At 42.6% G+C, this 26,978-nt stretch overlaps 1 protein-coding gene across 1 annotated transcript in view; it reads left to right on the top strand.

Moving 5' to 3' along the window:
* DRC11 (dynein regulatory complex subunit 11) overlaps positions 1 to 26,978 on the top strand; it is a 315,369-nt gene that overhangs the window by 208,104 nt on the left and 80,287 nt on the right. Inside the window, exons 7-8 of the mRNA XM_082262397.1 lie at positions 13,158 to 13,242; positions 25,975 to 26,118. Coding sequence (XP_082118523.1) covers positions 13,158 to 13,242; positions 25,975 to 26,118 — 229 coding nt within the window. The remainder of the gene's footprint in view (positions 1 to 13,157; positions 13,243 to 25,974; positions 26,119 to 26,978) is intronic.

Here is a 26,978-nt window from a genome sequence, read left to right on the forward strand (position 1 = left end):
CAAAATTAAAAGGCTCACAATAGTGCAATATTGTTGTGTAAACTCGACTTTATTTCAATATAGATTAAAAAGACTCACATTTGTCGCTCAAACAATGCGCCTTAGGTTAGATAACAGGGAAGATTGCGGGCCTCACTTCCGCGTACATGTGTCACTTCCGGTTTAGCGTCCCTACGCATTACGCCACTTCCGCTCACGTGGCTTCAGAATCCCCTGAAGAAGCCACGTGAGCGGAAGTGGCGTAATGCGTAGGGACGCTAAACCGGAAGTGACGCATGTACGCCTTTTAATTTTGAGATTCGCTGGCCACCTGGAAAGTATAGAAGGCTGATCCATCCTAGGCAGTTTGAATACCATCATTCATTGAAAAACAGAGTAGGAGGAGAGCTTTGGGGTCTTCTCTGGATTGAAAATCAATTGGGACAAGTCTCAGATCCTTCCTATTGATCTCTTCCCCCCCCCCCCCCCCCCCGCTGGACCAGGCCTCTTTGCCACTGCAGAGAGTTAGTTCCATTAGATATATGGGGATTCAGGTCTCTCGGGACTTGGCGGACTACATACCCCTAAATGTTGAACCCCTCATAGCGCTGACTAAGAGTAAGACACAGGTTTGGTCTAGGCTACCGTTAGGCGTCATGGGCCGCATCGGCTTGATTAAAATGATCTTGCTGCCTAAGATCCTATACATTCTCTGGCATGCGCCAGTATACATTCAGTTGAAATTCTTTCGGGTTCTGGAGTCTATCTTGAAGTCTTTTGTTTGGGGTTCGTCCAGGCACAAGCTGTCCTGGAGGGCCCTGAAGTGCCCTACCAAGCTTGGCGGCCTAGCGGTCCCCGATCTTAGCCTATACTATATAGCGGCGCAGTTGTCCCATTTCTTTTATTTCGATAAGGTAGATAGGCATCGCTTTGAGTCCTTGGTTAGCGCTGGTTCCCCCGGCCAATTCCCTCATCCCTTTTGTGATATCCTGCGAGGTCTTCCGGGTGCGCTTGGTAGCCCTGGTAGGCACACATATGCGTTCCACAATAAGCGGATCTGGGACTTGGCGGCGGCGAAACTGGGCTGCCCTCCCTTTAACGACGATACTCCCTTGTGGTTTAATAGAAGCCTTCGGGAGCTTCTGCTGATTCCGGATCCGCAGGTCTGGATACGACACGGCATATACCTGCTCTCCCATGTTCTTCGCAGTGGCCACCTTAAACAATTTGATCAACTGAAGGCCGAATTCCAACTGCCTAACTCTATGTTTTTCCGGTTTCTCCAGCTGCGTCACGCTTTGCGTGCGCAGTTTGGTGGTACTTACCCCCAGTTGCAACCGTTGGATGTTGTTCTGATCCTTCGGGGAGACGAACCTAAGCAATTGATTTTGTTGTTTTACGACTTGCTTCTTACCCCGTCAGCTACGAAGTTGGCGTATTCTCTGAAACCTGCCTGGGAGGAATGGGCTGGGGAATTGGATGATGAGGACTGGAGTGATGTGCTGGAGGTGGGTAGGCTGGTGTCTCCTAAGATGTCTGACAGGCTGACGCAAACCTATATTTTACACAGGGTGTATCTTACTCCTGTTCGTATGGCAAAGTTTGACCCCTCCCGCAGCCCGGACTGTCCTAAATGTTCGCTATACGCTGGTACCTTTGAGCACCTGATCTGGCAGTGTCCCCGCGTTAACTGTTTCTGGCAGCAAGTGGTTCGGTTCCTGCACGATCAGATGGGCTCTCCGGTCTCACTGGATCCGCGGCAATGTTTATTGGGTTTATTTCCTGATCTAGAGGTACCTAAGAGCACTTTGAAATTTATACACGAAACACTGTTCAGTGCCCGGAAGCTATTGGCGCGTAGCTGGATGCAACCCTCGCCTCCTACACTGAATGCCTGGATTGCCAAAGTGAATGCTACTCTGCCTTATAAAAAGATTATTTATGTTAACCGGGGCTGCCCCGCTAGATATCATAAGATCTGGGATAGGTGGCTGCAGTCGTCCTTAACGTGTTCCACTTGATGGGTTATACATGTGTACGTTTTCTTTGTTTTATGTTCTCTGTGCTGTTGGACTGATGCTTTATGGACTCTGGGGGATCCTCTCTCTATGGGGGGTTTTTTTTTTTACTTTTATTTTTGTCTTTATTTTTGTTTTCTTTTTTTTTTTTTTTGTTAGGGGGGGTGGTGTGGGATGTGTTTATCTCTCCTTCTGGGTTTATTTCTTGTATTTTGATGCCTTGCTTGTCCATTACTGTACGTGTGGTTTTGTACCTTTATATGCTCCTATTTTATGGTGCTTGTTGTACTTTTTCACAGTTTAATAAACTAGGTTTTTGATTCAAAAAAAAAAAACAGAGTAGGAGTGGAGAGGAGCCCCGGTGATTTCTGACAAGGTGCATGATCTGAGATATGGAGGTGAGCGATTAGCACACCCAGAGGGGTACACAATAGAGAAGAAGCACCCCACATTTTTTACACGGTGTTAGGTGGAGGGTTAACACCTTTATAACATTTCTTTCACCTGGATACATTATTGGAATATTTATTTTTCACCTGTGAACTTTTTTTGGTCACCTGTGGCATTTTATAAAGGACTGAGTGATTTTTATGCACAATGTTTTGTTTAATGCACTGAGCACTTTACCTGTCACTTGATTAATTATAGGATTTTCTATTGAGATAAGAACGTTAATTTTATTATTTATTTAAATTATGGATTACACTAATGCACTTTACACCTGATGTCTTTTTATGGAGATAAGAGTACTATTTTTATCATTTATTTTATGTATTGATTACACTAATGCACTTTATTGATATATAAACAAATATCATTTTTATACTCCCTATCCTTGAGGGACCTTAATTTATACAACAATCACATTTATTATTTCACATCCGAGTTTCACTTAAGCGTTTACTTCAAGACTAGTCACAACACTTCCCAGAAGCGCAGTATCCCCCACCCCTTTCTATTAGCTTTCTTACTGCATGGTTTTCAGTATTGGTACATGCAGCATCTGGGAAGGGTCTATTTTAATTATACATTTCCTCATACAGTGCGTGACTCATACCATAATATATATAAAATCTATTTGCATTGTGTCTGTGTGTTATTTAAAGGTATACACAACATGTCTGAACCTAGAATGTCAGGAGGGCTGGACGGTTCACAGGGTCAAAGCAGCACAGAAGAACATACAATTATCAGCAACCCTCCAGGGGCAGTGCTACATGTGTTATTACAGAGCAGTTCAAGGCAGAAAGTAAAACCAATCAGTTAACTGTTTATACTATTCATCAAACACTCTGGGGTTGATTTACTAAAACTGGACAGTGCAAAATCCGGTGCAGTTTCTTGAATTAAGCTTTGACAACAAGACCTGCAAGCTGATTGGTTTATTTGCAGACCTGCACTAGATTTTGCACTCTCCAGTTTTAGTAAATCTACCCCTGTGTGTCCCAAAATTAGAAAGCTCAATCAATTTACTTAAAATGAATGGGAAGTGACGTCACCCATAGACTTACTATGGGGCTTCAGTTGTCTGCTGCCCCCTCTGCACCCACCTCCACAGCAAAGCCGCGGCTGACAGCTCAGCGTGGGATCGGGTCAGATCGGCTTCATTAAAGGTATGTATAGTGATTTCTTCTTTAAAGGGTTAGATAGGTTAGTGTTAGATCATGGATGTCTGTAGATGTAGCTATTTTAGTGTTAGGCTGGACTTCTCCTTTAATTTTATTATCTTGTTTTACTGTGCACAAACAAAACATTGTACAGTCTTTATATTTTAGCATTCCATTGTATTATTTTTATTTTAGTTTCCTATAGTTAGAAGGTACATAGGGAGTTATTCTGATAAAAGGGAAAGATAAGCCATGGTGCAATTTCCAAGGAACACTTGAAATGCGTGTGAAAAGTCATTTAGTGTGAGTTCCATTTGAATATGTAGGCACAGATCACATCATTTACTATAAATAGTGACAAAGTCTACAAAACAATAAAATAAATCAATTGTATAAAGCTATTAAAAAAAGCTATCAATGTATTATATTGTGTAGGTTGTGAATTATCAAGTGAAGCAGGATATAAGTGAATTTGTTTAAAACTGTCTCCAATAATTATAGGATAACCTATGTTAAAAAGTTCCTGAAAAATATGTATTTTTTTTCACACATCACTTAAAAAAATAATACTTTTTCACAGTTGTAAAGCTTGGTACATGCACAGGCTGTCTAGCTAGGTGATGTTTTTACAAAATGTAAAAAAAAAAAAAAAAAAAAGGAAATCTGTTTAAACAAGTGACGTAAGGAATATATTCAGCTGCTTATTTAGGGGAACAAAAATCAGAAAAAGAAAGTGCAGGCGTTGCTGTTTACCAAGATCTATTTACTTACCTATCACAGACAGATATAGTGCCTTGCGAAAGTATTCGGCCCCCTTGAACTTTGCGACCTTTTGCCACATTTCAGGCTTGAAACATAAAGATTTATTTATTTTTTTTCAATTATGAGTTTTATTGAGGGTTAGTCAAAAGGTTATTCGTATACAGATAATACACAAAACAAGTGAAACACGCCTTAAATACATTTTCTTAACAAGAAGATAAAAAGGGAGGAGATGTAGTTCTTGTTCCATCCTCATTATTTTCCCTATCTGTCTTCCTCCTTGAAACATAAAGATATAAACTGTAATTTTTTGTGAAGAATCAACAAGTGGGACACAATCATGAAGTGGAACGAAATTTATTGGATATTTCAAACTTTTTTAACAAATAAAAAACGGAAAAATTGGGCGTGCAAAATTATTCAGCTCCTTTACTTTCAGTGCAGCAAACTCTCTCCAGAAGTGACTTACAGCTGTAATCGCAGAAAAAGGTGGCGCTACAAAGTATTAACTTAAGGGGGCTGAATAATTTTGCACGCCCAATTTTTCCGTTTTTTATTTGTTAAAAAAGTTTGAAATATCCAATAAATTTCGTTCCACTTCATGATTGTGTCCCACTTGTTGTTGATTCTTCACAAAAAAATTACAGTTTTATATCTTCATGTTTGAAGCCTGAAATGTGGCAAAAGGTCGCAAAGTTCATGGGGGCCGAATACTTTCGCAAGGCACTGTAAGTTCCCAGCAACCCCTCACTGGAAGCTACAAGTGCTACACAAAACTAGTAATGGCATATTTATGTTGCAGATACAAGTTAGGTAGAAGATAGGTATAAATGTTGAGTTTTTTGATTTTGTGATAGATCTGAGGGTAAAACCCATGGTTAGTTTGATAGCCTCTAAATTTGGCCATAGACCTCAATAGTAATGAATATGATAGATTCATTGGTGAGTCAAAAAAATTAAAATAAATCACTATGGTACACCAATCAGATGCCTGCATTTCTAATCCTAAAGTAGATAAATGACAGTTAGAGGATGGTCATGGTCTGGTTGTTAGGGGCATTGACTGCCATTATTCTTACATGAGGCTAAATACAAAACTTGTTACAATTTTACAGTACATCATGTTTTTCCTCTGTCGCACTTAATAAATATCAATTTTCCTTCTGTAAGTGTGACTGCAGAAATCCCTAGTCAAGCATCGCTTACAACAACTGGGTAAGAATCGAGCTGTGAACGCTAAAAGGCTTCCCAAGTTGCAATATCGAGTACATTTACCCATCACTAAGGAATCGTTATCACACAGAGATTTTCCAACTTGTTGACAAAAATTGAGAATAGGCCGTTCATTGATTTATACCACAACAGTTGAGGCTGTACCATTATACAATAGCCTGGAAACAGCTCATTGATTAGAGATCTGTGGGAGAGGAATGCTGGGGCTGCCTCAGTACAGAAGGTGTTGATAGGACAGGCAATAAATAATGATTCTGCCTTTGTCCTTTTGGCTTTTGCTTCCCTTGGAAAGCAGATGGGCTGCAGCAGCTCAGTGGGCCATGTTATGTCAGACCCTGCTATTAGTAAGGAGAAGCCAGCGACTGAATAAAAGGTCTTGCAAACCAACTCATTGCGTTTAGCTTGTATACTCATGGTAGGTCAGTTCCCACCATCAATAAGGGATTCCTGCCAAGAATAGCTCAGTAGTCTCATCATAAAAATCCTTTGGAGACCTTCATGTCTAAACTACACCTCAGTGCCTTTTATATGCCACCTACATCGTTTTTTTTTAAACATACCTTTTGGATATTTGTGAAATAGTGTGACCAATAATATACAATTTCTTTTTGTGCCAGAAATGAGAAAGGTATGCTTTACAAAGTACTGTATCCAACTTTTACTGTTGCCTATAGCAACTAATCATATTCTCACTTTATTGATTCCAGTGTAGGTTATATAATTAATGAGAGTAGTGGATTTTTTGGTATCGAAAGCAGAGTTTAATTATTTCTTACAGTTTTGACCATGATATATTTTTTACGCGTCCACAGTCCACTACTATTCTTCTACCTGATTAAATCATCTAGTCTTGGCATAATTGTCATTCTTAACCATTTTAGCCCCGGAAGGATTTGCCCCCTTAATGACCAGGCCCTATTTTGGGATTCGGCACTGCGTTACTTTAACGGACAATTGCACGGTCATGTGACCCTGTACCCAAACGAAATTTACGTCCTTTTTTCCCCCCAAATAGAGCTTTCTTTTGGTGGTATTTAATCACCTGTGCGATTTTTAATTTTGCCCTATAAAAAAAAAAGGAGCGACAATTTTGAAAAAAAAAAACAATATTTTTCACATTCTTTTATATGACATTCTTAAAAAAAATCTAATTTTTTTTACATTTTAGGCCAATTTGTTTTCTGCTACATATTTTTGGTAAGAAAAATCGCAATAAGCATATTATGATTGGTTTGCACAAAAGTTATTGCATTTACTAATTACGGGGAAGACATGTAATTTTTATTTATTTTTTTTTTTTACTAGTAATGGCGGTGATCTGCGATTTTTTTGAGGGACTACGACATTCCAGACAGAATGGACCCCTAACTGACATTTTTGATACTTTTTGGGGTACCAGTGACATTACTACAGTAATCAGTGCTAAAAATATGCACTGTTACTGTAATAATGCCATTGGCAGGGAAGGGGTTAATACTGTTGGTGATCAAGGGGTTAAATGTAAGCATAGGGGAGTGATTCTAACTGTGAGGGGGGGGGGGTGTTGGGCTTGTGAGATGATCATAGAGACATGCGATTCTATGTAGCAGGATCACATAGTTTCTGTGATCATCCCAGGGAGAATGACGGATGGCTGTGTTTACAACAGCCGACCGTCCTTCTCTCTCAGCGGGGAGAGATTGCCGGTGTCAGGCGGCAATCGTAGCCCCCTGCCACGCGCACTGGCTTCCAGGCTGACGAGCGGGGGTGGGAGCGTGCCGCTGGAGGTGGGCACTCGCCCCCTAGCCTCTCCAGAGCAAGCGGTGTACATGTAGAGCGATTTGCCTGTGGGAGCCAGCCTGCCGCAGTATTTCTGCGGCAGCTGGTCGGAAAGTGGTTAAACATGCCATGCGTATAAAACAACACATGAAGTATCTAATAGTAATAAATATTTAAAATGTTTATAAAACAACTGGCTTTGACCATCCTATTACATTCCAGGTGGAATTAGATTGTGATTGTACCTCTATGGGTCTTTACTGATGTCCATGACCTTCATGAAGACATCCTCCTGTACCCCCAATGTTACAGTGAAAGCTTGAGCTCTGCACAACGTATGTGCTAAATGTCCTGGTTCTTGTCTCTGGAGTGTGCATTTACTTGTCCTATCCTATTAGGAATTCACTAGGGTGCATGGTGGTACTACCAGCATTGTGGTGTCACCAACCCCTGGTGAATTCTCCATAGAATTATATCGACAGAGGAATCAGGAAGTTTGTGGCATAGTAGAGCCCTGAGTACCAGGTTTGGACCATAGGTAAAGAGAGAAATCCCTGCACTGTGGACAGCATTAAAGGCCTGGCACTGTGTCTAAGAAAAAGTAAAACTTTAGGTAGATTCAAATATTACCAATAACAAAATGACCACAGATAGAAATGAACACAATACCTTTTTTTGTTTTTTAGCCCCATACTTGTACATTATATATAAAAACAGAATTGCAATGTTCCCTACTGATTTAAAAATTCACACAATAGTATTCTTAATATTTTCTTGTGTTTATAAAGTCCTAAGGAAGTACCTTCAAGTCTTTGATGATTCCTTTTCTGTTGCTTTATCTTGAAAACCTTCAACTTTCAACATCACACTGCATCAGTCAATTGATCACCTTGTAAAACAACCCATTCAGTTTAGAAAAAAAATGGAATGCAAAGCATTTTTGTAAAGATATAAAGAAAACATTATAAATACCTTTTTTCCTTTTTTTATAAGTGATCACATTCCCTCTGTTCTCAGCTGCATAAGAGCTGGGGGGAGGAGGAGAATCAGCAGCACAATGATCTTCCCAGTAAATGGCTGTACAGCCAGGGCATGGCAGGACAAGTCTGATCATTGGAGGAGAGCACACTGAGTTCCCAGCATAGCTAGAGAACTAACCACGGTGTGCTCTCCTGATTAGTGTGGTCAGTTTTTAATAGAAAGGCAAAGGGAACACCAGGGATTTTACACAAAGGAAGTAATACAAGTACATGGTACAGCAGGAACATATCAGGAATATGAAGTGTTGGGGTAACAAACGCTTAAAATTGACTGATTGTATAACATGGGAGCTCTCTATGTTCTGGGGAGATTTCTTCTCACTTCCTGTTGCTTCTCCAGGACAGGAAATAATGAGAAATCTCCCCACCAGGACAGAATGCAAAAAATAACCTAATAACCTAAAAGGAGTTTGATCGTTGCCTATTCTACCCCAAAAAAAAAGGTTTCCATATACTTACACTTTAAAAGAGTTGTAAAGTCAGAAGGTTTTTTATCTTAATGCATCTATGCATTAAGATAAAAAGCCTTCTGTGTGAAGCAGCCTCCCCAGAACCCCCTAATACTTACCTAAGCCCCATCTCTGTCCAGCGATGTCCACGAGTCCCTCTGCCATCTGGGACTCTCCCTCCTGATTGGCTGAAACACAACCCCGGCACCATTTGCTCCCACGGCTTTCAATCAAAGTCAGTTAGCCAATCAGGAGAGAGAGGGTGGGGCCAAACCACAGCTCCTTGTCTGAATGGACACACAGAGCTGCAGCTCGGATCGGGTACCCACATAGCATGCTGCTTGCTGTGGGGGTACTCTACAGGAGGGAGGGGCTAGGAGCAGTAGTGAGGGACCCGAGATGTGGAGGATCCGGGCTGCTCTGTGCAAAACCAACTGCACAGAGGAGGTAAGTATAACATGTTTGTTGCTTAAAAAAACAAGACTTTACAATCACTTTAAGCAAATAGAGTTTTGGAAACCATTTTAACAATGGTTATTATGCTATGAGCAAACTTTATGACAACATGCAATCAAAATCAGCATTTTAAAATCAGCTTGTCACCTGTTCTGTGGTCTTTTTTTTTCCTATTGCTTGTTGTCTTTCTTTAACACTCTTATTTGTTGTACAGTAAGTATTCTGCCACAGTTAAAAGTAGTGCAATGCCAGTCCAGATAGCACTTAAGAATCTTTATTGATCCCATTGATCCGTCACATTTGTGGTGTCACAATGCTCATGTGTTTCAACGCGCTACTTACAATGCACACTTTCCTGAAGAAATGGCTGTATGTATAAGTGGGTGCTGCAGCGACCACCGACTGAAACTGAAGCTAGTCCGAGCGAGAAAACTTTACCAGCACCCCATGGATCTCCATAATGAGTCCTAAGCTTTATTCAGCTATCACATTGTTACAGCAGAAGCAACGTTTCAGAACCCCGTAGAATGAAGTGACTGTCACATGCCTGATGAAGGGGTCCTGCGAGACTCCTAAATGTTGCTTCTGCTGTAACAATGTGATCGCTGAATAAAGCTTTGAACCCATTCTGAAGATCCATGGTGTGCTCACAATGCTTGTGTGGGAGTTTACTTTTATTACTATGACCACTATAATTACACATTTTTATAAAGGATTTATATTGTGCAAACAGTTTGCGCAGCTCTTATGAATTTTGTTGATAAAAATGCTGTTTTTTGCATTTGGAGAGCAGCTATACTATCCATTGGTAGTTAGAGCTTTGTTTAGACATTGCTTGATTCAGAAGAGCATCAAACACAGTGCATTTCTTAGGCAGTGTTCTCCCTGTGGCTCAACCCCCCCCCCCCCCCCCGGCCCACCAAGGTAAACTATAGGAAGTTGCGGTTAGACAAATACAATTCATTCCCCTCAACTGCAAAGCCTGAACTGATCCAGTTGACTTAGTGTACATTTTTAGACTAGGCGTTTACTTGCCAGCAAAATTCCTAAAGAAAATCAGCATGAACAAGCCCTTAAAAAAAAAAAAAAAGTTATATGGAAATGTGTTCCTTAGGATATATTCATTGTTTGAAGCACATATGAACCATTCAATTAGAAGAATAGGCAAACAGATCTCTGCTTCCAGTGGGCTTATAGGGTATACTACTCACTAGGGGGGGAACCTCTGGGTGAGTCTAGGATGGAAAAGGACTTGGGGGTACTGGTAGACAACAGGCTTGGCAGTGGCCAGCAATGCCAAGCCGCTGCAAGCAAAGCCAACAGAATACTGGGATGTATAAAAAAGGGGATTCACTCCAGAAATAAAGAGATTATTCTCCCACTCTACAAGACTCTGGTCCGGCCACATCTGGAGTATGCTGTCCAGTTCTGGGCACCGGTCCTCAGGAAGGATGTGCTGGAACTGGAAAGAGTCCAGAGAAGGGCAACAAAAATAATTAGGGGAATGGAGGACATCAGCTATGAGGAAAGACTACAAGCACTGAACTTATTCTCTCTGGAGAAGAGACGATTGAGGGGGGATATGATGTCAATGTACAAATACTGTACTGGCGACCTTAGCATAAGGAACAAACTATTCAGAGAAAGGGAATACAAAAAGGCACATGGCCACTCACTAAAACTAGAGGAAAGGCGGTTTAACCTTAAAATACACAGGGGGTTCTTCACTGTAAGAGCAGTAAGGATATGGAATTCTCTTCCACAAGCAGTCGTATCAGCAGGGAGCATCGATAGTTTCAAAAAACTATTAGATGGGCATCTTAAAGACCACAACATACAGGAGTATACAATGTACGGTTAACAGCAAACACACACACATCATAGGTTGAACTGCATGAACTGATGTATTTTTTCAACCTCACTAACTATGTAACCCAGTGCTTCCTGCGTTTGCAATCACTGTAGGCAAGTGTGCAGCCAATCCACTTCCCCAGGAGGAGAGGGAACATGCAATCCAAGGTGGAATTTTGGAAGTTGGGAGGGTTAGGTGCACAGGACAGATTGTGAGGGTTGAGTGTTTAGGTACAGGAGGTATTTAGGTGATCATGTTGGCTGTATAAGACATTACAGGGGTTGGACTTGGTAAGTCTGGAGCAGAGGGCACAGGAATGAAGTTCAGGGGCTCAGGCTCATATCTCACTCTAGAGCCTAGGTGTGTCAAGCTATATATTACCTCCACGAAAATAATGCTTATCACTTACTCACTTTGAATTAGCTATAGGGTTTTCCTTTTTTTTTTTTTTCTCAACAACTATTTTTGTTGTAAATGTTTGTCAAAACGATTAGTTATGGTCACTAGTAAAGGTTCAGTTGACCCAGAACAGATATTTATAGGGAGTTAGTCACGATCAGGCTTATGCTGGAATTTAGATATTCTTGCTTCAGCTATTATAATTGTACATGCTTAAAGATTGATATTGCACCCTTGTCAACTGTCTAACCTTGCACATTTGGAAGATGGGGAGACAGTGTGTGAGATCAGGCAATTGACAGGCCAGCAACTGTTAGACTACAAGTGATCACTGACCCTATATTGGCCTCAGCAATGGCAGCTCCTATATTTCTATCCTGACAGTTTCCTTTTAAAGATTGGATTTATGCAACCTCCTAAATCATCCACTGCATTTTATATTCTGGGAACCTTTGTGCAGATTTTTGCACTTCACAGGTCCATCTATTTGCTATGTCCATTTTCAGGTGTCTCACGTTCTTGTTGAATTTTCTATTTAATATGCCACACAGGGTATACAGCAAAATGGTTGGCATTGCATTGTGAGGGGGCATAGCCAGGATCTGTAAAGGAGGCATTTCTGACCTCTAAATGATAGGAGAAGGTAGTAGGTAGGCTGACTTGCTGGCATTCGTGAATAACTAAAAATATTGGTTTTGAGCTCACCAGCTCTTTAAATTTGTTTTAAAGGATCACAATTGTGAAAAAATGATATTTTGATTAAGGCAGTAGTACCTCCAAAAACAAACATTTATTATATTGTGCCATACCAATTCTTAGATGTGTTGGCTGCATTGATTTGTTTCTTTCTTCTATTTACATCTGGTAAACCGGCCAGTAGGTCTGTTATTTTTCAAAAGAAAAAGCTTTATTGCAGTTACAGTGATGGGACAAACCATTTGCCACTGACATGGGTGCTTGCAATGATCAGCTTTTATTTATCCATGGAAAACCTTTATCCAAAAAGGAAATAACAGTGATGTGTAGTAAAATATATTGATGTGTAGTACAGTGCATTGCAGCATACAGTACACGTGTAGTACTGTGCATTGCAGCATACAGTACATGTGCAATGCACACCAGCTGGCGTGTGGTATGTGCACCTTAACACACACATGCTGGTGTAAATTGGGCCCTTAAAAATCACTACAACTGCTCAAACAGTTCATTTACTTTTTAAAATTTAAAATAGAAAAAAAGGGTAGCGTAAAGCAGAACTAAAGGCACAGGTACTTACCTCCCCCACCCTGGCATCTTCTTACCAGCTTCTTCTAGGTGCCGATCTGCAGCCTTCATGATTGGCCCCGCCAGATGATGTCTCTCCCATGCAACTCAGTGTACATTCTAGAAAAGATTGTGAACAGGCAGGTAAGTATATTTTATTGCAGAATAGATATTGCATGTCTCCTCGGCAATAAAAACTCCATCTGTTCACAATTTTTAACTCTTTGTTTTTTGTTCCACTTTAAATAAAAAACACAAGATTCGTCTTGATCTTTGCTAATAGTTATTTCTATGTACTGATTCATATTAAAGATACTAGCAATGTTTTTGTCTATTTTTAGACATGCTACAGGAAAATTCCCTGACTTCCCCGATGAAGAAGATGGTGGATCCAAGGCTATCTTTGCTCAGAAGACTCCAGAAGAGGTATTAAACCACTATACAACATCTTCTATATACTCTATAAACTATACGTTTCTGCAAATGATTAGCGTATTTGAAGTCAATTAAGTAATCAAATTTTGTCGAGGTGGCAGGGCCACCTACTTTTAGACTTTTGGCTGATTGCTCTGAATCGGCTGAAATTCTAGGATTGTATGGCCAGCTTTTTATTGTAGAAGCCATCCCTTTGTCCCCTTGCAACCCCCATGGGTTTCCCCCAGTACTACACTTAGACCTTAACTTGTGCCTAAGTGGGAATTTAGCCTTTCTACTTACCAGTGCTACGCCCCATCCCCCTTGTCGCTGAAATGCCCAGACTGTCCCCTAAAGTTTTGATATTTGAGAGATAATAACAACAGGCACGTATAAGCGACAGTAAGGGAATAGGCATAAAATTGACCTAGTGCCTTGATGACAGTTGGTAATAGTTAGCAGAGGCAGGTTCACCTATGGGTTTGACCATTCTTTGCAGTAAGCTACACTTCATCATTTACATTTCAAGTGCTAGGGCATTAGACAGGTGAACGACAGTGGGAGGTTTAAGATCAGATGGGACAGAACTTAGTGTTGATTCATAAAGAGACCTTGCTCTATGATCCAGGGGGCTTTGCAGGGATCGGGTACTCAATGGCACCAAAAAGTAACTGCACTTTGGCACTGTTGTTACCTTTGGCACTTTAGAGGACAGTTCTGGTTTACTTAAAGACAAGGGGAAGGGGGATCTGTGTTCAGAAGAGACTGATTTACTTCTTTTTTATTCTAGCTGTCAGCTGTCACTTTGTATCACTACACAATAAAAGATTGAAAGTGATTCCAGATACATCATAGCATTTCCATCCCTGACCCCCTGCAAGCCATTGCCTTTTCTTTGCAGAGTTTTATCGTTGTCACTGGATCTGCAGCTTCATGGAAAAGGATCTTAATCCCTCTTGTGCATGTTACTGCCCTACTCCTGCCTGGGCTTTGTACTCTGGCTCCTGTCTTTGATCCTTGGAGCGATAATAAGTATCAAATGTTAGCACATGACACCGAATACCCCTGGAGAGAGGTGCCTCCGCTGCTAAGTCCAGTCAGGAGTTTGCTGCCATGTCAGAGTCTGGCTCTGACATTTTTGATCACTTCCAGCCTGAAGCTTTCATTTAAGAGACAAATTCTTTCCAGATTTTTATTTCATTATTTCATAAATTGTAAAGGTTTGGGCAAATGTTATATGCCATCTCCACAGACCACTAAAAAGGACTATTGTGTTACAAATGTCCATGTTAAACAGCATGTTAATAATAACCTGTCTGTGTCCTGCTGTCAGAACATCCTCAGCTAACAGTCTGTAGGGTCTGAAGGCAGCAGTGGATGTTACAGACACAGAATCTGAATAGACAGCAGGGAAGATGAAATACGCATATTTTAAACTGTGTCTAAGAAGCAGAATAGGTATCATCCATATTGTATCCATACGGCAGCAGTCCAGAAGATTTCCCCTTCAAAGTGCTAAGCTTAAGATGAAAATATAACATTTAAGCACATAAATAATACAATACGATAGTTCATAAAGCAGAAAAGCAAATGAAAGACATATGTATACCTTTGCCCTGTAACTACGGATGTCCTACGTTATGTTAGATATCTTGGCTGGGAGTATACTGTACACTTACTTAGAGATAACTAACAAACTAATAGACTATTCTGTTCCTTACATTTAAGCTGCTCATATATACAAACACCAGTTTGGACTGTTAAATTTCATATAATTGATATGAAAGTCTGTCACTTTTAAAAAAACTGTTTTGTGCATAGTGTAGGGAAAGCTTTGAATGTTCAGTTTTTACTGCACTCTGGGGTTGATTTACTGAAGGCAAAAAGACTGTGCACTTTGCAAAGTGGGGTTCCACTCTGCAAGTGCAGGAGCTCCAAAGCTTAGTAAATGAACAGAAGCTCTGCTGACTTCCATCATGTGCAAGCAAAAATGCTGTTTTTTTTTTCCTTGCACGTGATTGGGTACTCTTTGCAAAGTGAAGCCTAACCTCATATACTAAGCTCTGGAGCAACTGCACTATTCTAAGTCTATTTGCCTTTAGTAAATCAACCCCTCTGTAGCTCCATTGGGGGATTTTGCATCTATTTTATACTTATTACACCAGAAGAAGTGAGAGAAACAGGGATCATTGGGACAGGAAGGCGCAGATGGCAATAAAAGCCTGACAAAGGTTCTAACTGCAGACTGCACTATAAGCAAGGTTTGTTTAATAATTTAGTCAAAGTAAAGATTCTGTTGCCTGGACCAATGGAAGATGGCCGAAAAGCCATGCTGGATCCCTGGGCAGGTAAGTGTCATATTATTAAAAGGCAGCAGCTACAGTATTTGTAGCTGCTGACTTTTATTTTTTTATTTCTAGCGTAAAGAACCTCTTTACAATCTGGCAGTCTTTATCAAGCCCTAATATACAGTCAGGTCCATAAATATTGGGACATCGACTCAATTCTTATCTTTTTGGGTCTATACACCACCATATTGGATTTGAAATGAAACAAACAAGGTGTGCTTTAACTGCTTTATTTTTTACATCCAAATAAGGTGAAAGGTGTAGGAATTACAACAGTTTGTATATATGCCTTACACTTTTTAAGGGACCAAAAGTAATGGGACAATTGGCTGCTCAGCTGTTCCATGGCCAGGTGTGTGTTATTCCCTCATTATCACATTTACAAGGAGCAGATAAAAGGTCCAGAGTTAATTTCAAGTGTGCTATTTGCATTTGGAATCTGTTGCTGTCAACTCTCTATATGAGATCCAAAGAGCTGTCACTATCAGTGAAGCAAGCCATCATTAGGCTGTAAAAACAAAACAAACCCATCAGAGAGATAGCAAAACATTAGGTGTGGCCAAATCAACTGTTTGGAACATCCTTAAAAAGAAAGAACGCACCGGTGAGCTCAGCAACACCAAAAGACCCGGAAGACCACGGAAAACAACTGTGGTGGATCACCGAAGAATTATTTCCCTGGTGAAGAAAACACCCTTCACAACAGTTGTCCAGATCAAGAACACTCTCCAGGAGGTAGGTGTATGTGTGTCAAAGTCAACAATCAAGAGAAGACTTCACCAGAGTGAATACAGAGGGTTCACCACAAGATGTAAACCATTGGTGAGCCTCAAAAACAGGAAGGCCAGATTAGAGTTTGCCAAACAACATCTAAAAAAGCCTTCACAGTTCTGGAACAACATCCTATGGACAGATCAGACCAAGATCAACTTGTACCAGAGTGATGGGAAGAGAAGAGTATGGAGAAGGAAAGGAACTGCTCATGATCCAAAGCATACCACCTCATCAGTGAAGCATGGTGGTGGTAGTGTCATGGCGTGGGCATTTATGGCTGCCAATGGAACTGGTTCTCTTGTATTTATTGATGATGTGACTGCTGACAAAAGCAGCAGGATGAATTCTGAAGTGTTTTGGGCAATATTATCTGTTCATATTCAGCCAAATGCTCAGAACTCATTGGACGGCGCTTCACAGTGCAGATGGATAATGACCCGAAGCATACTGCGAAAGCAACCAAAGAGTTTTTTAAGGGAAAGAAGTGGAATGTTATGCAATGGCCAAGTCAATCACCTGACCTGAATCCGATTGAGCATGCATTTCACTTGCTGAAGACAAAACTGAAGGGAAAATGCCCCAAGAACAAGCAGGAACTGAAGACAGTTGCAGTAGAGGCCTGGCAGAGCATCACCAGGGATGAAACCAAGCGTCTGGTGATGTCTATGCATTCCAGACTTCAGGCTGTAATTAACTGCAAAGGATTTGCAACCAAGTATTAAAAAGTGAAAATTTGATTTCCTGTTTGTCTCCATGGCAGCCTACGTGTGGGTTAACCCCGCCTCCACTCCAAGGGTATAGGACCCCCCTCCCATAAATTTCAGCTCTCAGGTACAGCAGGTGTTCATTTTTTGTCCTCCTCCAAGGACCTACACTTCTGATGTCTTACTACGTCCAGCTTACCTTAGGATACTTTGGATGGTGTCTGCATGTCCAGAGCCCAGCCACGGGCGGGTGAGTGACATTTAAAATCCCCTGCTCTCTGCCAGAATCGGCATTCTCTGACATGGGTCTGAAGATTCACATTGCTTCCCTTCATGGCAGCGGTATTTGTTATTTATGTGCACTTTGTCTGTCTCTTTTCCTATCACTGTACAATATGTTTGTTTGGCCCAATGGCGCTGGAACGCTTCCTGCGTTCCAGCAAACCCTTCCTGCGTTCCAACAAACCCTTCCTCTTCCTCCTCTGCTTCTAGCGTCCAATCGGTAGACGCTTCGTGGTCCCGCACATGCGCAGTGCGCCGCGAGCGAAGTCGAGGCTTGGTTCGCACATGCGCATTAGCGATCGCGGCCGCATTACCGCTGACGTCATTCCGGCGGGAGATTTAAACAGCTGACGATTCCCCTGTACTTTGGGAATGTACTGTGGGCATTGCGGCAGCTTCCCAGTGTCTCTGGATTCCTTGCTACAGGTATGTGCAGTGGAGACTTGACTGCAGAGGGGGGGGGGGGCGGAGGGTTGTCACCTCACAATGTATCACTGACATGGTGTCTGATATGTATTACCTTTCTTTATCAGTCTGGTTGTTTGGCCTGAAGTATGGATCCTGCGTCACCGCCCTCCTGTGGCCAGCCCTCTCACAACAGGTGGGTGCTGGCATTTTTCAGAGGGGGGGGCGGGGAGGGCTTGCTGGTCCCTAGGTCATGGCTAAATCCAGTGTCTCCCCGATTTTCTCTTTTTCCATCAGCTCTTCCAGGCCTGATTTACCACAAGAAAGAGACCCTGTCAGACCTCGTGGGAGTTCATCCTCCAGATCTAAACGCCGTGAATCTCCATCAGGGAGTAGGCAGCAAGGGAGACGCTCTAATTCCTCCCCCAGACACCATACACAATACCAGAGTCACCGCACATACCAGAGAGCCTGTTGGGGTTGTGGGGCGCATGTCCCGGAGGACAAGTCCCTATGCGAGCCATGTTTTGCTCATGCAGCCGGTGAGAGGGGGCAAAAGGATCAAGGATTGGAATCTCTAGTGAAGAGAATAGTACAACAGTCCCTGAAAGAATGGGGTACAGTCCCACCACCTGGTCCCACCACATCTAGTTCTCCAGCGGAAGTGCAGGAAGATCAAGGCCCCTCTCAACCGAGCATTACTTCTGCAAAATCATCTGACAGTGATTCGGAAGAAGAAGGGGCTGTAGGCGGCTTTGAGTTCGCCCTAGTTTCACCCCTGATCAGAGCCATTAAAGAAGCTCTCAGATGGAAAGATCCTGTGTCTCCTCAGAAAAAGCAGCGGAAGTTCTTCAAGCACCTTGGTAAGGAGCGTATCAACTTCCCTTCCCTCTCTGAATTACAAGAGGTGATTACTGAAGAATGGAGTAAAGGGGATAGTAAGTCTTCCTTATCCTCCAAACTTGGGAAATTATATCCCTTTAAACCTGAAGATGTCGCCCGTCTGGAATCTGCTCCTCTTGTGGATGCGGCAGTTACAAGATTAGCAAAGCATGTCACTTTGCCACTAGATGACGCGGTCTCTTTCAAAGACCCTTTGGATAGGAAGATAGATCTGGACCTAAAGAGGATCTTTGTGACGGCCGGCGCGGCCTGCAAACCTGTGATGGCATTAGCAACAATGTCTAAAGCCATGGAAGTCTGGGTTTCCGATATAGAATCCAAACTTGGAAGTCTCTCGGAAGAAGCCGTAGAAAGTTCCCCTATTCACGAACTCAAGCTGGCTTCAGTGTTTTTAGGAGAAGCATCTATCGATGTTCTGCGTCTTCTGTCCAGATCAATGCTATCCTCAGTAACAGCAAAGAGAGCCTTGTGGCTTCGCCCGTGGATTGCAGATCCAGCTTCTAAACAGGCATGGTGTAAGATCCCTTTTGAGGGTACTTCCCTTTTTGGAAACAAACTAGACAGCGCCATTGCCAAGGCTACTGGCGGAAAGTCAGGTTTCCTCCCTCAAGACAGACGACTATTTGGTCAGAAGAAGCCTCAACCTAGGAGGCAATACACGGAGAGATCAAGAGATGCACGCTCTTACAAGCCTAATAGAGATTTCCGAAGAAACTGGAGAGGTGGTCAATCCTCTACTCGGAGGTCATCAAAAAATCCAGCGCCTGCTGGACAAGATTCCACTAAATCTTTTTGAGATTGGGCCCGTCCAGGCATGTCAGGTGGGGGCACGTCTTCTCCATTTTCAGCATGTCTGGGCGGCCTCAATCACGGACTTTTGGACCGTCAGGACGGTCTCTACAGGCCACAGATGGTCATTTCTGGCAGATCCAGTTCCAAGATTCATCTCAACTCATTTACCCTGTCTAGAAGAGAGAAGAGAAGTCTTGCTCGCCTATGTAGACGCTTTGGTGGCTCAAGGAGCGGTAGCTCCGGTTCCAGAACAAGAAAAATTTCAAGGGGTTTACTCACCCCTCTTCTTAGTCCAGAAGAAGAACGGGGCCTGGAGGCCTGTTATAGATCTTACATACCTGAACAAGTTCATAAAGAATGAAAAATTCAAGATGGAAACACTCTCAACTATTCAAAGGGCAGTACTGCCGGGAGATTGGCTCGCCTCAATAGATTTGAAAGATGCGTACTTTCATGTACCTGTGGCAACCGACTTCCACAAATATCTTCGCTTCTGTGTTCAGAATCAGCATCTGCAATTCATTTGCCTACCCTTCGGCCTGTCTACCTCACCCAGAGTATTCACCAAAGTTCTTCTAGCAGTGGTAGCCTTCATAAGATTGAAAGGTATACGTCTACATCATTACTTAGACGATCTTCTGCTTCTGTCTCAAGAAAAGGATCAGTTATTGGCACACAGAGATCAGGTCATATCGACCCTCAAAGAGTTTGGCTGGCTGCTAAACCTACAAAAGAGTCAGCTGGAGCCCACTCAGCGCCTAGTCTATCTTGGGGCGCAATTCGACACCGTCGAGAATTCAATCTCTCTCCCATTAGAGAAGATACCGGTAGTGAGGGAGAGAATCCTTCCGGCTCTTTCCTCTCCTCGGCTGAAAGCCTCTCAGTGCCTCAAAATCATTGGCACCATGGTGTCCACGGCTCCAATGGTCAAATGGGCTCTCTGGCATATGAGGCCCTTCCAAAAAGGGTTCCTACAACAATGGAACACAGAAGAGAAAGATCAGTACATTCATATCTCCTCCAGCATGAGATACAGTCTTCTTTGGTGGCTGCAACGCAGGAATCTGCTCAACTGTCATTCTCTGGTTCCAGTCTCATGGACTATAATCACAACAGACGCCAGCAACTCAGGTTGGGGGGCTCATTGTCTGACAGTGATGACACAGGGGAGATGGTCTTTTCAGAGACACACTCCAGTCTCCAATATACTGGAACTCCGAGCAGCCTACCAGGGTCTTCGATCTTTCCAACACCTGCTAGAGGGGAAATCTGTAATGATTCGGATGGACAACACCACGGCAGTGTCTTATGTGAAGAGACAAGGTGGGACACGGAGTCTCTCTCTGCTACGAGAATTAGACCCAATCATGTCCTGGGCCCAGACTCACCTAGTAAACATCTCGGCAGTTTACATTCAAGGTTCACAGAATGTTCAAGCAGATTTTCTGTCCAGGGTCCAGTTGAACCACAACGAATGGTCTCTCCATGTGGAGTCGTTCAAATGGATTCTGTCGTTGGGAGTATCTCCCGAAGTCGATCTGTTCGCCTCCCCTTGCAACCACAAGTTGGAGAAGTATGTCACGAGAGGCAAGTGTCCTCAAGCTTACGGGACAGATGCACTAACCGACAGGTGGGAGTTCAGCAGGGCTTACGCCTTTCCTCCAGTACCCATCATTCTCAAATTCCTGCAAAGACTTCAAGAGGAAGATGTGGAGATAGTGATGGTGGCGCCTTTCTGGCCGAACAGGCCATGGTTTCCGCTACTCCTACAACTGAGTTACCGGGACCCGGTACCTCTTCCCCTCAGACCAGACTTGCTTCTTCAGGGAACATCAGTGCACCCCTGTCCTGCAATTCTCCGGTTGACGGTCTGGTTCTTGAGAGGGAAAGGTTGGAATCGCTCGGCTGCCCATCTACAGCCATTTCCATCTTGATGAATGCTAGACGACCAAGTACTAATAAAATATACTGTAGAATCTGGGCAAGATTCATGGAGTCTGCATATCCTGAAGGTATGTCTTCCTCAGTCCCTGGGATTCAAGAAATACTAAGTTTTCTTCAGGCTGGTCTGGATATGCCCCTTTCAGTGGCAACTCTTAGAGTTCAAGTTTCGGCCTTGTCGGCCTTCTCCGGGGTCATGTGGGCCCAACACCCACTGATTCAACAATTCTTCAAAGGAGCAGTCAGGCTCAATCCTCAGAGAAGACCTAGGTTCCCAAAATGGGATCTTCCTCTTGTCCTAAATGCCCTCTCCAAATCGGGCATAGATTCCTCTTCTTCTATCAAGGACCTGACCATCCGAACTGTCTTCCTGGTAGCCATTACTTCGGCTAAAAGGGTCTCTGAATTAAGTTCTCTCGGATGTAAAGAACCATTCTTGACTTTTTTCCCCGGATCGGATAGTACTAATACCCAGGCTGAATTCAAATCCGAAAGTCACCTCGGTGTTTCACCAGAATCAGGAGATTGTCCTGCCTACTTTCCGGTCATCTAATGAGTCCAATCCTCATCCGTTGGATGTAGGAGAATCCTTAAAAGCCTACCTTCAAGCAACTGCACCATTCAGGCAGTCTGACAACCTCTTTGTCCTGTTCTGGGGAAAGAACAGAGGTAAACCTGCTTCATCTAGGACTATCGCTTCATGGATAGTGGCAGCTATCCAACAGGCCTATAGAGCTGAGGGGCTGGCTCCTCCGGAGGCGGTGACGGCGCACTCTACAAGGAGTATCTCTACTTCCTGGGCGGCTTCGCGGCACGTGGCTCCAGATGTGATTTGCAGAGCGGCTTCGTGGTCATCAGTCAATACTTTTATGACCCACTATTGTGTAGAGCCTGCTTCTCTGTCCTCAGTTAATTTTGGTTTGACTGTTTTGTCTGCAAATAGCATGAATTAAAATTTTCTTTGCTAAAGCATTCCCACCCGTGTGGAGTGAGCTAGTTATTTCCCACACGTAGGCTGCCATGGAGACAAACAGGAAAACGGAAAATTCCTATCATACTTACCGTAATTTTCCTTTCCTGATAGTCTCCATGGCAGCCGGAGTACCCACCCTCTCGTCTTGGATTCGGCTAAGATATGGAACACCTGCTGTACCTGAGAGCTGAAATTTATGGGAGGGGGGTCCTATACCCTTGGAGTGGAGGCGGGGTTAACCCACACGTAGGCTGCCATGGAGACTATCAGGAAAGGAAAATTACGGTAAGTATGATAGGAATTTTCCGTTTTATGATTGTTAATCTGTCCCATTACTTTTGGTCCCTTAAAAAGTGGGAGGCACATACGTATACAAACTGTTGTAATTCCTACACCTTTCACCTGATTTGGATGTAAATACCCTCAAATGAAAGTCTGCAGTTAAAGCACATCTTATTTGTTTCATTTCAAATCCATTGTGGTGGTGTATAGAGCCAAAACGATTAGAACTGTGTTGATGTCCCAATATTTATGGACCTGACTGTAGGTCTCCTATTGCATCTCATCGTGATTCTAATAACATCCACTGTGCAAGCCCTGAGGAAGAAAGAGGCCTTGCTTTGTGCCCTTGTTAAAGAAAAAGTAAATACATAAAAGTCAGCAGCCACAAATACTATTACTTTTAATTAATATACAGACACCTACCAGCCCAGGGATCCAGCACTGTCTTCACCCAGGCCAGTCCTCTGCCAGTATTGCAGTGCCCGTCGCCGCCATCTTGGGGGGGGGGCAGAGATTCAAGAGATTCCAATCTGTCATAAAAAAAGGTTCCTATTCAGGCAGAGGAGGGAGTAGAGGAGGAAGATCAGTAGAACTTCCTTTTGTAAGTTAAGTCCTGCTTTAAGAAGATTTCTCTTTACATCCCTCTTATCAGAAAAAAGGGATATTTCCTCAAAAGAGTCACCAACAACAGTAAAATATCTTCATTTAGTAATTTGGGGAAGGGTTAGGCTGGCTACACATTTAGAGCATTTTGATGTATTCGATTCCTCCATCCACACTATACAGCACAGATGAGTGAATTTCTTACTGATGTTATTGTACTCTGACAACCAGTACCTGCAGCTGTCAGAATACCCAAACTGAAGCGGTTGTTCAGTCAATGTTTTTTTCATCCGGCTCCTTCGATTTTCAATCAAGGGAAGTAGTGATTTTTGCATAGTGTATGGCCAACTTTAGAAATGCAGGTTTGTACTGCAATCTTTGGGGTTGATTTACTAAAGACAAATAGACTATGCACTTTTGCAAGTGCAGTTGCTCCAGAGCTTAGTAAATAAGGGAGAGCTCTGCTGATTTCCATCATCCAATCATGTGCAAGCAAAAATATGGGTTTCTTTTATATATATCCTTGGATGTGATTGGGTTTTCTTTGACAACTGAGTTAAACTTTAGCTCATTTTCTGGAGCACCTGCACTTGCAGGGTGCAACTGCACTTGCAAGTGCACAGTTTATTTGCCTTTAGTGAATCAACCCTATTGTCTCCTCTTCTAGGGCAAAGAAACATGTTTACATTAATTTCCTATGCCCTATAAGGGTAAAGAGGCCATATTCACACTGTTGCTTTGCATTCATTTGTGTTACTGCAGCAGAAAGCAATACATGTTACATGCCTTTGTGAGATGTGATGCTATTCCTTCTAAATGGCACCCCAATGCACTGTGGACTGACTAACTTGCATTGCCATGTGTTGCCAGAAATACTACCTGTCTTAGTGTGTTAGGCATCCCAATTAAATGAATGGACTGCATAATGCAGTGTACATTATTGCGCAATGCCAAACAGCACAATACTATGATTGGGCCCTAAGAATCATAGATATGTTATACTCAGATAGATATATTATACCCAGAAGTTCCAGGTATTTCCTATGACTCCCAGAGATGAACAGAGCAGGGGAGCGAAGGAAAGGTAACTATATGCTGGGGAGGGGTAGGGGATTACAGCATACCTTGGCTCTGAATGGATGGACACAGGTTTGCTTACAAGGCCGTCAGTCTGCAAGAAATGATGCTTGCACCTGGGACAGTTCACATTTTTTTTTCCAATAATTTTTATTGAAAGTTTTGTGTTTTTAATACAAAGCACTCATAAACAAACACAAAAAATGACAGAGGTTATCAAAAGAGATAAGATAACAAAATGTGAGCGAAACAAAACGCAAAAAGGCTACCCTACGTATAGTGGTTTTTACTGGTAAAACATAGCAGATATAGAAATCAATGCAGTTCACCATTTAGGTAAAATGTTTCAGCTGAATCTATCTCCATCCAGATTAATGTGACAGCCTGTTACTGAATTCAGAGTGAGCATTGTCATTCAGAACCCCTGACTTTCCACTGTGGATTACACATGTAGCACGCTCTAGTGTGTGCTACTAGAAAGAGAGTAGGCAAACTTTAGTCTGGCCTAGGAATAAACTAAATCACTAAATCTGGGTCAAGGTTATTAGAGGCCAGGGCTGGAAGACTCATCTAGGCAGCTTTCTGGTGCCTCCCGCTGTTTCTGGAATGTTGGAGAATGTTCTGGAAGATAGCGTGCAGAGGCTAGGAGGGCATTCTTGCATATTTAGGGGCCCTTAACCAATCCCCAGGGAATGAAGCCATTTTTAAATAGACACGAGCCATGCCAGCAGGAGAATGAGGTGGAAGATGGAGAAGCAGTGCTGGAGGCAGTCTGTCTGTGGCCCTTGAGGGACCCCTGCTGGGGAGGGGTTTTACCTCAGACTGGAGCTCAGGAGGCTGGCCTGGAAGGATCCCACCACAGGAGGTAGTTGGAGAAACCCTAACCAGAGAGGCAGCAGAGAGACAGTAAGGAGAGACAGCAACGGTACAGGGACAAACAAGGGGAAAGACTGCCAGCTGAAGCAGGGCTCTTTTGAAGACAGCAATGTGCCGAGTCTTCATCAAACCTTGCCCTGGGTAGTCTCCATGTGTATGTCAGTCAGGAGGATTGGGAAGAGAAAGCAGCCAGGTGGGAGGGTTGTAGCCAGGTGGGCTAGCATTTTTGCAAGCAGTAGAACTGGGATCAGTGACTACAGGGAGGCAGAAGGTAGTATGAGATGCTGTTCACTCCATATGTGCTACTTCACCAAGAGACTGAGAGTTCCTAGCCTGTAATGGGCTGTTGCTGAACTAACAAGAGACTGTTAGTTCCTCCAGGAGTGATGTGTACAAAAAGGAAACCAAGTTTGTGCAGGAGGAAGAAAGGAGTGCAATTTGTAAATAGAGATGAAGTTGTTCTTGGTTCTGTTTATTGAACATTCGCAAGTTGGACATCCCATAATTCTTTACCCCATCCAAGTTTTCATCCCCTAATAAAACAACAAAAAAACAAGCCAAAGGAATGATTTCTGTATCTTGATGAAAAAAAGAAATGCTTTATGAGCATCATGGGAAAAAAGCTGTGCCAGTATTCAGAGCATACAGATGGCAGAAATATACAATTTGTATTATCTATAATGTTGCACATTCCAACTAATGCATCTAAATGTGTTTGAGTTATGAAAAATGTCACCACCCGCACAGCATTGTTTACTTCTCTCTCATATTTTTCTTGTTTCAGGTTGCTGCTGAGCTTGCAGCTAAAGAGGAGGCCAAGGAAAAAAAGAAAAAAGAAAAGGGAAAGAAAGAAAAAGAGAAGAAAAAGGAAAAAAAAGGAAAAGATAAAGCTAAAGCTAAAGGGAAAAAGGGGAAAGGCGCAGAAGAGGTAAGAAGACAGCTGTTCTTAGTGACACGTGACAGCACAAAAAGCTGCTGTGCTCCATTGCATGTGTCTCAGATTATAAAGCCACAGCAGCTATACAGTAACTACATAGAATAAAAGCTCAGGTAGCTGGATCATATGCCAGCAGAAAGAACATATAGCAGCAATATGGGACCTTTATAAGCAGTGAGTGTATGTTTTTGTACTGATGGAGCATATAGTCTGAAAAGGAGCACAACTCTGTCAACGGGTTTTTAAAAAATATTAGGGATCCACAGATACTAGTTTTTTCAGAGCGACTACGAAACTTTCCCTCAACTATTTGCCGATACTAATTGCCAATACCTATTTTTTTTCATGCAGTGCAGTGCGACGTGAGCCCATACAATAGGCTCAAATTGCACTGCAAAGAATCGCATGCGATTTGAACAGGAATCACGTGTGGATTTCCGCACCACTCTTGTGTGAACCCAGGCTGAAGTCACTATGACAAGCCTGGGTTCACACAGTAGCAATGCGGGAAACCGCATGTGATTCAGGTAGTAATTGCACCGCATTCATGTTCAAATCACATGCTATTCTTTGCAGCGCAATCTGAGCCCATTCATTTTGTTTGGACTCAAACCGCACTGAATGAAAAAGTTATCGGTATCAGAGTATTTGTACAAGTAAATGTTTAATATCTGCACCATTAATGGCATCGGTGCAACCCTAATAAATTTCGCAAGAAAACATCAGTTATCTGAGTGCAGTGGCTCTCATATTTTTAATTACTGTAGAGCTTTAGGTAAACTGATAAATACACATCTTCTAATTCACATTCCTCTATCACAATGCATAGCTGTAATAATGTCTACACAATA

This window comes from Pelophylax lessonae (assembly GCF_965119305.1).
Source record: "Pelophylax lessonae genome assembly, chromosome: 6".
In the NCBI taxonomy this organism is placed as follows: domain Eukaryota; kingdom Metazoa; phylum Chordata; class Amphibia; order Anura; family Ranidae; genus Pelophylax; species Pelophylax lessonae.